Below are 12,500 nucleotides of genomic sequence, written 5' to 3'. Positions count from 1 at the left end.
GTCTGCAGTGTTGTGCAAGTTCACCCTTCACATGAACTAGTTCAAAGTTCAGTTCATACAAAAGAAAATGAATAATTTCACGTTCATAGTTCACCAATTCAGTTTTGAACTAGTTCATGTTCAGTTCATTAACAGTTTTTTTAGAAACCAAAGTAAAACTGTGGGAGTGAGTATTCTGTGCTTATCTTTTAAAATGAATCCTCTCCATTACCTGCTGCCCATCACTACAATCTCAAATTGTTGTGGATATTATTTGTACACCTGTTTCATTCATCACAACTAAGGCAGTAACTCTATTTAATAAACATGTCACCTGGACCTAAGCATCAATTCAGAATGTCACAAAATATGAACTAGTTCAAGTTCTTTAGTTAAAAATATGTTACGTATGTAAAAAAAAAAGTTCAGTTCAAAGTTCATAGAAAAATGAACTTGTTCAATCAACTAGTTCTTTTGAACTAGTTCATGCACAACACTGTAAATGATGTAATGGTGTGTGATGGTGTGTGATGGTGTGTGATGGTGTGTGATGGTGCGTGATGGTGTGTGATGGTGTGTGATGGTGTGTGATGGTGTGTGATGGTGTGTGATGGTGTGTGATGGTGTGTGATGGTGCGTGATGGTGTGTGATGGTGTGTGATGGTGTGTGATGCGTGTGCTCCACCAGCCCCTCTGTGGTGCTTAACCTGGCCGTGGCTCAGTGGAAGAAGACGAAGTCCATGAACGACGCGGCTGCCGAAGCCACGCCCCCACCGCCCGCCGAGGTCATAACCACTCCCCCATCGGCCGTTGAGGAGGTGGCCACGCCCACGTCGCCTGCCGAGGTCACAGGTGGCCTGACCCAAGGTGAGGCCACTGCCCTAACCCTGACCCTAACCCTAACCCTGACCCTGACTCTGACCCTGACCCTGACCCTGGCCCTGACCCTGACCCTGACCCTAACCCTGACCCTGACCCTAACCCTAACCCTAACCCTGACCCTAACCCTGACCCTGACCCTAACCCTAACCCTAACCCTGACCCTGACCCTAACCCTAACCCTGACCCTAACCCTGACCCTGACCCTAACCCTGACCCTGACCCTAACCCTAACCCTGACCCTGACCCTAACCCTGACCCTAACCCTGACCCTGACCCTGACCCTGTACTGACTGGGTTAGGGTTTCACCGCTAAATGCTAAATGATAGGGCTGTGCAATTAATCAAATTTTGATCACGATTTCGATTCTTGGGTCGAACGATCTCCAAATTAATAAAATCGAGTTGGAACGATTCTTTTGAAAAAAAAAAAAACTTTTTTTTTTTTTTTTTGATTCTGAAGTTAATTTCAGTGAGTTCTGAGTGTGATGGGCCAGGCCAGTCCTTCCAGCCTTAATCCATTACTGGATCAATTTACAGAATGCAATTTGTTGAGTGTCGTTTACAAAAAACGTTAAATTAAAAATGTGTCAGTGCACTAAACACGAGAAAGTTAATTTAAGTTTATTTAATTGATTCTCATTTTTTCCAAAATCGAGCAGCCCTACTAAATGATGTTTATAACGTTATTAATACTACACTAGTACTACATACTCCTAGTGCATACAACCTACCCGGCCAACACTGACCCTATCCTTACCTTACCATTACCTTAACATTACCTTATCTTTACCATACTACTGCCTTATTATTAGCGTATATTTGCCTTACCATTACCTTATCTTTACCTTACCATTACCATACTATGAACCTTACCGTTAACCAATCTTTACCTTACATTACCTTATGTTTATGTTTTTACTTTCTTTACCTTGACATTACCTTATGTTTACTCTTTCTTTACCTTGACATTACCTTACCTTAACCTTACTTTACCAAGGAGCTCTAGGTGTCACTAGAGGCTGGACACAATCCATTCATCAGGTTACGGTCTGTAGTGTGTAGTGGTGTCCCGTGTGTGTGTGTGTGTGTTTGAGCAGAGTGCTTTCTCCCCTGTGTGTCAGCGGGGGCCGAGGGGAGCGCGGACCGGCCCGTCCTCCGCCAGGGCAGCGCGGCGGAGCAGCAGAAGACTCTGTCCAAGGACCGCAAGTTCCTCCTGGACCGGCTCTTCTCAAAGGAGGAGCCGGCCTCCGGGGAGGAGCCGGCCGCTCCTATTGGCCGGCTGTCCGAGCGCCGGCCCCTCCCAGAGGCCACGCCCACCTCCCCCGGCAGCGACGCCTCCTCCTCCTCCTCCTCCTCCTCCTCCTCGTCCAAGCGGGCGGAGCTGGAGGGCTTGAAGGGCTCCACCAAGGAGGCTCTGTCGAGACTCCGCCCCCCGTGCAGCATCAGCATCGAGAGCCCCGCCCCCGCCGCCCCCCCGGGGCCCGCCTCCCCCCCCCCGCTGGGCCCCTGCGACCTGCAGCCCCGCCCCGCCGACCTCCGCATCAAAGACCTGGACTTCTCCGACCTGCTGGAGGACGAGGACCTGGACGTCCTGGACATGGACACCTTCGACTCCCGCAAGGCCAGGAGCCTCGACGGTGGTCCTCCTCCGCCTCCTCCGCTCCCCGGTGGAGGAGGAGGAGGTGGTCCGCCCCCACCTCCTCCACTCCCTGGTTTAGGAGGTCCGCCTCCCCCGCCTCCACCTCCTCCTCCTCCTCCTCCTCCCCCCCCTGGTATGGGAGGCCCACCTCCCCCTCCTCCTCCCCCTCCTGGTCCGGGCGCCCCCCCCCCTCCTCCTCGGCAGGGGGGCGTCTCCGCCGTGAAGAAGAGGAAGACGGTGAAGCTGTTCTGGAAGGAGCTGAAGCAGGCCGAGGGCCCCGACCGCGGGCTGAAGTGTAAGTTTGGCCGCGGGACGGTCTGGGCGTCCCTGGATAAGGTAGTGGTGGACTCGGCCAAACTGGAGCACCTGTTTGAGTCCAAGGCCAAGGAGCTGTCCGTCGCCAAGGTAACTGACTCTCTCTGATTGGTTGTTCACCCTTTTTGAGTTTGTAGTTGGTGGATGCTTCTAGTGGTGCGGGGTGGTCCGCTCTAGTTATCGTTGGACGTGTCTCTCTGGTTAATGTTTCTTGTTATTATTGGTGGTTGTTTCTCTCTAGTTCATGTTTCTAATTATTGTTGGATGTTTCTAGTTATTCTTGGAGGTTTTTCTAGTAATTGTTAGTTGTAGTAGGGATCGACCCATATGGATTCTTTAGGGCCGATACCGATTTTTTCATCAGCCTTAGCCGATGACCGATACGCCAATACCGATTTTCTTGAGCCGATATTTGGAGCCGATACTGATTTTGCTCCCTCAATTTACATCATAAAAAAATTACACAATGATGACAACAAATGTTACAAGTCTCAATTTTAAAAAGTAACATTTATTGAACTGTCTGTAAATCCAAAAAAAAAAAAAATCCCCCCCAAAAAATCGTCCGATACCGATACACTTCAAAAACACAAATATCGGCCGATGATATCGGCCGGCCGATATATCGGTCGATCACTAGTTTGTAATAATTGTTTGATGTTTCTCTGTAGTTATTGTTGGCTTTATCCCTAGTTATTATTGGATGTTTCTGGTTATTGTAGATAATTCTTCTTGAATAATTGATGGATGTTTCTAGTTCTTGTACATGTTTCTAATCGTTGTACATGTTTCTAGTTCTTGTACATGTGTGTGTAGTTCTTGGTCATCACGCGTGTCTGTTTCTCTCGTCATCCGCCCCTCAGAAGGGAGTGGAGGTGAAGAAGTCAGAGCTTCTGGTCCTGGACCCCAAGAGGAGCAACGCCCTCAACATCGGGATGAAGGTCCTCCCTGCGGTCCACGTCATCAAGGCGGCCATCCTGAACTTTGATGAGTTCGCCATCAGCAAGGAGGGGATAGAGGTACGATCAAAACACGTCACCTTAAGACCATACCCAGGTTCATCATGTGCTCATCTCCGTTATTGGCCGGACTCTTCTCAAGCGTTTCATCGGTTTATAGATTCTGTGGATTCAGTCACAACAAGTGTGTGCGAAATAATGAACGGACAAATGTGTACACAAGTACCCCAAATACAGAAAGCAGCGAGCAAGATTGTGCACACTGCATGAGCAGTGTGCAGTGATTGTAACACTTCAGGTAGTAGAGCTAGAAGACAACTAGACTGACAACTAAAACGTGTCAAGGCAGGTAGGCATATCAAATAGTGATCAACAGAGATGCAAATAGGATTTAAAAGAATGAATCAGATTTGTGTAACTGAAGCAGCGTTGATCAAGTGTTGGTTGAAAGGTTAAAGAAGTAGTTTGAACAGGTCTCCTGCCTTGAGGGGTTACTCGTGTTCCTATGTTCTTGTGTGTTGTCAGCCAGCTGCAGAGGACTCTTTAGGGTCAGTGTTAGGCTCTAGTTAGTCTCTTTGAATCCTTCATCAGGTTTCACAACAGCCATATTAAAGCCTGACTCTAGAGATGTGTACTTGCTGTGCTGCCTTATTATGGGAAATTATGGCTTCTGTATAAATGTCACAGGGAACCTGTCATTTACTTTTTCTTCGCTGAATTTCTGGCAACCTGCACTTTCTCTGCTAGCTACTAGCGGCAAGGTTAGTAGCATTTCTCTAGCTATTAGCGGTTAGCAGTGTGCTAGCTAATAGGGGTTAGCAGTGTGCTAGTTACAGTAATGTTCTGCCTGCTACTAGCAGTGAGGTGAATAGCAGAGGTTAGCACCGTGCTAGCTGCTAGCGGTGAGGTGAATAGCAGAGGTTAGCACCGTGCTAGCTGCTAGCGGTGAGGTGAATAGCAGAGGTTAGCACCGTGCTAGCTGCTAGCGGTGAGGTGAATAGCAGAGGTTAGCACCGTGCTAGCTGCTAGCGGTGAGGTGAATAGCAGAGGTTAGCACCGTGCTAGCTGCTAGCGGTGAGGTGAGGTGAATAGCAGAGGTTAGCACCGTGCTAGCTGCTAGCGGTGAGGTTAGCACTAGAGTCAGTCGGCCTCATGGTCTCCTCTCTCTCTCTCTCTCTCTCTCTCTCTCTCTCTCTCTCTCTCTCTCTCTCTCTCTCTCTCTCTCTCTCTCTCTCTCTCTCTCTCTCTCTCTGCTGTGTAGAAGATCCTGACCATGATTCCCACCGACGAGGAGAAGGTGCGGATCCAGGAAGCCCAGCTGGCCAATCCCGACGTCCCGCTGGGCAGCGCAGAGCAGTTCCTGCTGACGCTAGCGTCCATCAGCGCTCTGGCGGCGCGGCTGCAGCTCTGGGCCTTCAAGCTCAACTACGAGGCCACGGAGAAGGTACACACCTCCACACACCTGATGTATACAACGAATATAGCCGTTTCTCAATTCGCGTTCTCGTGTGTTCTCGTGTACTTGCGTTCTCGATAAACGTCATCAGTGGTGGCCCAAGCACTGTTCCAATTCCAAGTACGCGAGTACGCGAGTACTGTCGTAAAACCTGTGTGTGTTCTCGATGCGTTCTCGATGAGGCCGTTCTACCGAGGACGCATCGGAGGTGACTCGTGTGGACTTGGGACCGTTAAATATCCCAGGATGCATCATCGAGTCCGCTGTTGTTCCAATTGCAGGTGCGTACTCACGTTCTCGGAAGTCTGTACTTGAAAGTCCGGACTTGCCAAGTACGTACTTCCAAGTCCGCGAGAACGTAGTCCGCGTACTTGGTATTGAGAAACGGCTTATGTATACCCTGAAACGCTCCGCTCTGGGCTATAGACTTTGTAATCGAGACAGGCCTATCATTTCTTTATTTTATGCCTATTTTATTCAACACAGTGTTCTTGTCGATGTTTTATTGTTTAGAATTTGAATGTAGCCTATAAAACATCTACATGTTATTGGATGTTAGTCTACATGTTATTGGATGTTACTGGGTTAGTCTACATGTTGTTGGATGTTAATTGGTTAGTCTACACGTTGGATGTTAATTGGTTAGTCTACATGTTATTGGATGTTAGTCTACATGTTATTGGATGTTACTGGGTTAGTCTACATGTTGTTGGATGTTAATTGGTTAGTCTACATGTTATTGGATGTTAGTCTACATGTTATTGGATGTTACTGGGTTAGTCGACATGATGTTGGATAGTTAATGGGCTAGTCTGCACGTTGGATGTTGATTGGTTAGTCTACAGGTTTTTGGTCAGTCTAACCAAAAGCTTGGTGACTGAGAGCACACAGGACAATGGAAATGAAGATCTAATATTGCACAACCAATTTTTTAATAGCTGTGTGCCCTTGGAAGAGTTCTGCCAACGGCCCTGTCTGCATCGTGATGTGATGATCATCGTCCATTTTGTCCTTGAATCGCTGAATCTCTTACCTTTGAGACTCATTAACCTTTTATTTATGTAGCTACTTTTCCAACTCTCTGACTTAAAAAGGTTTTTGCAATATTACAATTTCTTATTCCACACATTGCTGTTGTCAGAGTTGCTTTGCTTGTAAGCTGGTTATTATTTATTTCAAAGTCCCTCATCTTTATTTCACCAGCTCTTTTTACAATGTTTACTTGTTCCTTTATATCATTTATTTGTAGAATGTAAAACAAGACACGTCGTATTTGATCACAGGTAGTTTGAATTTAAGATCAGCATTATTAGATCAGCATTACTATGACTCATTCAAAGATGTAAATGTTGCCTTGAACACATTTAAAATATTAATGAAGTCTATTTACAACATTTTTATTGTAAATGGGAGGAAAACAAATGAAGTAAATCAAGTCTATAACACATTTTAAACATTTACATTTTGAATGTAGCCTATAAAACATATTAAACATCAGGAAATGCATATGTATGCCTGTTAAACTCCCTACACATTCAACATGTAAATGGTGTGGCGGCAATAAAGTTTACTTTATTGTTAGCGGACAGCCAGCGCCGTCGTATAGGGGGGAAAGGTTATGACAATTATAAGGGCCCACAGCCCGCTAGGGCCCACACACAGCCCCCAGTAGCCTCTATGACAAAATTATTATGCATACACTGAGCTAATATATATTCATATGAATGAATCCGAATTAAAACAAAGCCTGTGGCAACCCGCCTCGGGGAGTGAACCCGCCTTGGTCCAAACAGCACGCAAATCGATTGGGTGTTACGCCACAAAGGCTCGTTTAATCAAACATAAAGTCTCTTTTATAAAAAGAACAAAAAGATGGTTGTGTGGCGCAGCCACAACGGCTGGACTCTCCGTCCACCCAGCCACGAGAGAGCCCCGAATGAACGTGGAAGCCAGCCTTTTAAGCAGGCTTCCTCAGGTGCTCTGCATTGCGTTGATTGGGACCGGGCCGGGTTGCCACAAGCCACAAATCATACAATATTCTAATTTTAATAATTTCTTCTTAAAAAATGGTTTGGTCCACACCGCGGTTCGTTCTTCCCAGGGACGTGCACAGGAGTTTTGAGGGGCAGGTGACGAGCGCTACGAGCGGACGAGCGCTATTGCGGGCGCGATTGTTGACGGGGGGGGGGGGGGGGGGGGGGTTGGATCGCGGACGAGCGCTATTGTTAACGGGGCGTTCGATCGCGGACGAGCACTTTTGCGGGTGCGATTGTTGAAGAACACTCAGAGGGCACTTTTTAATACGAGGCAAAAAGTATGGAAGCATGTATGTAGCAAAATTCAAATGGCAATGCAATTTGCAATTTGCAGTTCAATAAGTCATTGCATTATGCAATTGACAATTCATTATGCAATTTAGTAATGTAATTTGAAAATACGTTATTCAAAGTGTATTTTAATATGCAAAGTGACAATGAAATCTTCAATTCAATTTTAAAAAGTTATAACAATAAAAATAGAATTAACATTTTGTCGCCTTTATTCAAATGGAAAAGCTATAGCGCCCCCGTAATTGCAATGCACTTTGCCACGCTCCGTGTGTTGCAAATTTCAAATGACATTTCAATCCGCAAAACGCTTTGCAAAACGCTTTGCAAAACATTTTGCAATCTACCAGCCGAATAGTGTGTGGGCAGGATCTACGTCACTTCCTCGTAATTTCCTTGTAATACCCTATCTCCCAGAGCACGCACTCTATCAACTGCATCTGTGTCTTCAACACGATTGCACAGCACATCATCTGCCAAACTTCGGAGCGTAGCAACAATCTCCTCCATTGCTGACACATACAAACATAAACAAGGAAATTATGAGGAAGTGACATAGGTCCCGACTCCCGCCCACACACGATTCGCTGATAAGATTGCAAAATCTTTTGCAAAACGTTTTGCAAAGCGTTTTGCAAAGCGTTTTGCGGATTGAAATGTCATTTGAATTTTGCAACACACAGAGCGTGGCAAAGTGAATTCCAATTACGGGGGCGCTTTTTATTGTTATAACTTTTTTAAATTGAATTGAGGATTTCATTGTCACTTTGCATATTAAAATACACTTTGTATTTTCAAATTACATTATTAAATTGCATGATGAATTGACAATTACATAATGCAATGACTTATTGAATTGCTAATTGCAAATTGCATGTCATTAGAATTTTGCTACATACATGCTTCCATAAAAAAGGGCAGGGGCTCAAGCACCCCTAGGGCCCTATGTGTGCACGTGCCTGGGTCTTCCCATGGTTCTTCCTCAGCGGAAGTGAGTGAGCGATGAGACTTACAGTGAACAAACAATCCAATTTAAACTTTAATTGAGATTAGTTGAGGCTTGTTGTTGTTTTTCATATTTGTTTTACAACAACGTATTCCATGTGCTCTTTGTTTCACTTGCACATTTAAGTTAAACGCTACATATTTACCTGTGGACTATCTTGAGCCAGGACACTTTGTTTTTTGCATATCAGTGCTTGATTGTTAAATACAATAAAATACCCACACTTATTTGTTGAGTGGTTAATTGAAAATGTATTTGCAATCAGAGGTGTAATAACGTGTTGCAAATCAGGGAAATGAGAAGACAATTAATATTACATAATTTACATAATAATACACTTGTTAAGTCGTTAAATGTAAAAAAGGAAACAAATTGGGTGTATTACACCAGGCACCGTCAAGAACACTGAAAAACAAGAACATTTAAGGTGGCAATGAATGGGGTAGAGGAGCCCACACCGATATTCTTTCAGGGGGCCCAGAATTCCTAGCAACTGCCCTGCGGACAGCTACACCTAGTTTAGTAGTAGCTAGTTGACTACTGTAGTTCCATATATATTTATTTATCTATTGTTGCTTCCCAGCACAGTGAGTCACCCGCCTTCTTCCAGTCAGGACAGGATGCAGAGCTTACTCAGACACAAAGGCACGTTTATTCCAAAATCGAACATAAAGGCCCCGTTTACACAAAGGGAAAACACAGATATTTCCACGCGGTTTGGCCTCTCGTTTACACGAAAACCCAGTTTTTTTATCACAGAAAACGATTATTTCTAAAAACTCTAAAGGCCAAAGTGGAGATTTCTGATAACGCCGGTTATGTGTTGTCGCGTCAACTGGGAGAAACGGGGTTTTACGTTCTCAAAATAAATATTTGTGCGGAAATATTAGTTTCTCTACATACCCTGCTATGTATAAACGTGGCCAAAGTCTGTTACTGAAAAAAAAACACAAAATACCCAAAAACCTGGGAGGAATCGACGGTCCGATCCCTCGTGGGTGGAATCCCGTCGCCCACGACGAGGACCGGTCTCTCCGTGCACGAGCCCCACGGCTGGGAGAGCCCTGGAGGAGTGGAGAAGCTGTTTCAGCCCTGCTCCCCACCTGTTCCTCACAGGTGCTCTGCATCACATTAATTGGCGGTTCCAATGTCCTCGATAGCGCCATCTGGCTTCCAGGAGCGCTGGGCCGGATCCGGGTACACACTAAATAGACCCGTGTACTGTATGAGTACTGAGTACACACTAAATAGACCCGTGTACTGTATGAGTACTGAGTACACACTAAATAGACCCGTGTACTGTATGAGTACTGAGTACACACTAAATAGACCCGTGTACTGTATGAGTACTGAGTACACACTAAATAGACCCGTGTACTGTATGAGTACTGAGTACACACTAAATAGACCCGTGTACTGTATGAGTACTGAGTACACACTAAATAGACCCGTGTACTGTATGAGTACTGAGTACACACTAAATAGACCCGTGTACTGTATGAGTACTGAGTACACACTAAATAGACCCGTGTACTGTATGAGTACTGAGTACACACTAAATAGACCCGTGTACTGTATGAGTACTGAGTACACACTAAATAGACCCGTGTACTGTATGAGTACTGAGTACACACTAAATAGACCCGTGTACTGTATGAGTACTGAGTACACACTAAATAGACCCGTGTACTGTATGAGTACTGAGTACACACTAAATAGACCCGTGTACTGTATGAGTACTGAGTACACACTAAATAGACCTGTGTACTGTATGAGTACTGAGTACACACTAAATAGACCCGTGTACTGTATGAGTACTGAGTACACACTAAATAGACCCGTGTACTGTATGAGTACTGAGTACACACTAAATAGACCCGTGTACTGTATGAGTAGAGACCCTAAAGCAGGGGTGTCAAACTCAAACTGTACAGTGGGCCAAAGTTGAAGTCTTGGACAGTCTGCGGGCCGGAGTTGTTGACCGGGGGGGGTTGCGATCTGTCGGAGATCTTACCACGCCAAGACGGGCGTCAACGCGTTAATGCTGAAATGCAATATGCCAGCGGGTCAATTGCTTTACATTAATTGGGGACATTACATTACAACAGGGTCCGCAGGTGGAATTGTTGACGGGGGGGGGGGGGGTGGGGAGGTACGGGATTACGGGCTGCCGGAGTTGACGCGCCAAGGGTTACCGCGCCGAGACGCGAGTCAACGCTGAAATGCGATATGCCGGCGGGCCAGTTCTGATAGACATTAGATATTATCTGGCGGGCGGCCGGATTAAATTACACTCCGGGCCGGATTAGGCCCGCGGGCCGTAGGTTTGACACCCCTGCCCTAAAGCGTTCTCCTCCTCTCCTACAGGACATCGCTGAGCCGCTGTTTGACCTGAAGCTCGGGATGGACCAGCTGAGTAAGAACCAGACCTTCAGGAGCATCCTGGCCGCGCTGCTCGCCATAGGGAACTTCCTCAACAGCTCCAACGTACGCACGCACACACGCGCACGCACACACACACACACACACACACACACACACACACACACACACACACACACACACACACACACACACACACACACACACACACACACACACACACACACACACACACACAATCACTCTGCAACACACACACACACACACACACACACACACACACACACACACACACACACACACACACACACACACACACACACACACACACACACACACACAATCACTCTGCAACACACACAGGTGCACACACACACACACACAAACACACACATTTGCTTTGTGCAAAAAGCACCTGAAATGTAACGTGCAAATACACAGAAAGCGAGTGAAACTTCACATCCAAACACACGCGTATTTATTGCATTCTTTCGACGTCCTACAATCAATGATCCGGCTTATTTTGCTGGTTCATCCGAACACGGCTAGATTAAAACATACAGCCCTAGAGGGGGCATTGGACCGGCTTAATATTCTGTTAACAGGAAACATAAAGTAGGCTATTGTGTGGTATCTCATCAAAGTGCTTGGAGGTGGTGACTGATCTCGGTGTATTACAGAAACATGCTTTGTGTTAACACGTCATTTAACAGGCTTTGTGTGTGTGCCTAGAGCAGGGGAAATCTCTGGTGTTTTGCGAGAAATTGTGCTTGAAATCCATGTACATTTTTGTACATTTTGTGCATGCACATATGACACGATGTGATTTCACGTGCACCTAATTTCCTCTCCTAACTCCTCTTATGTCTCCTCTCACCTCGTCCCTCTCCTCCTCACTTCTCCTCTCTGCCGCTCTCTCCCCTCCCAACTCCTCGTAATTCCTCCGAACTCTTCTCATGTCTCCGCCTCTCATGTTCCTGTTTCTCCTATCATGTCTCTTCCTTTCATGCCTCCTCTCTCTCTCTCCTCCTAACTCTTCCTATCTCCTCCTCTCATTTTGCCTTCTCCCGTGTCTCCTCTCTCTTCTCCTAACTCCTCCCCTCATGCCTCCTCCCTCTGTCCTCCTAGCTCCTCTCATGTCTCCTCCCTCTGTCCTCTCCCTCCCCTTCTGGAGGTCAGGTTCAGTTCCTTGTTGTCTGAAGACACAGATCAAGTCTCTGATCCTGTGTGTGTGTGTGTGTGTGTGTGTGTGTGTGTGTGTGTGTGTGTGTGTGTGTGTGTGTGTGTGTGTGTGTGTGTGTGTGTGTGTGTGTGTGTGTGTGTGTGTGTGTGTGTTCAGGCCCCAGGCTTCGAGCTGTCCTACCTGGAGAAGGTGTCTGAGGTGAAGGACACTGTGCAGAGACAGACGCTGCTGCACCACGTCTGCTGCCAGATCCTGGACACCCACCCCGACTCGTCTGACGTGTACTCTGAGATACCAGCCATCACCCGGTCTGCTAAGGTGACCTTTGACCCTAACCAGTACCTAACCCTCCATACCTAACCCTAGTCCTCT

General features: G+C 46.4%; 1 protein-coding gene across 1 annotated transcript in view; it reads left to right on the top strand.

Annotated features, from left to right (window-relative positions):
- Window positions 1-12,500, top strand: part of LOC311356077 (FH1/FH2 domain-containing protein 1-like) — a gene marked incomplete at its 3' end in the record, with an annotated part of 26,953 nt that overhangs the window by 10,277 nt on the left and 4,176 nt on the right. The window contains exons 11-16 of the mRNA XM_084475857.1: window positions 668-846; window positions 1,983-2,905; window positions 3,679-3,834; window positions 5,036-5,218; window positions 10,931-11,050; window positions 12,285-12,466. Of these exons, the coding sequence (XP_084331983.1) occupies window positions 668-846; window positions 1,983-2,905; window positions 3,679-3,834; window positions 5,036-5,218; window positions 10,931-11,050; window positions 12,285-12,466 (1,743 nt within the window). The remainder of the gene's footprint in view (window positions 1-667; window positions 847-1,982; window positions 2,906-3,678; window positions 3,835-5,035; window positions 5,219-10,930; window positions 11,051-12,284; window positions 12,467-12,500) is intronic.

Source organism: Micromesistius poutassou (genome assembly GCF_964030765.1).
Source record: "Micromesistius poutassou genome assembly, chromosome: 12".
Lineage (NCBI taxonomy): Eukaryota > Metazoa > Chordata > Actinopteri > Gadiformes > Gadidae > Micromesistius > Micromesistius poutassou.
Note: the sequence above shows the minus strand (reverse complement) of the source record. Positions and strands in the feature narration are given on the sequence as shown.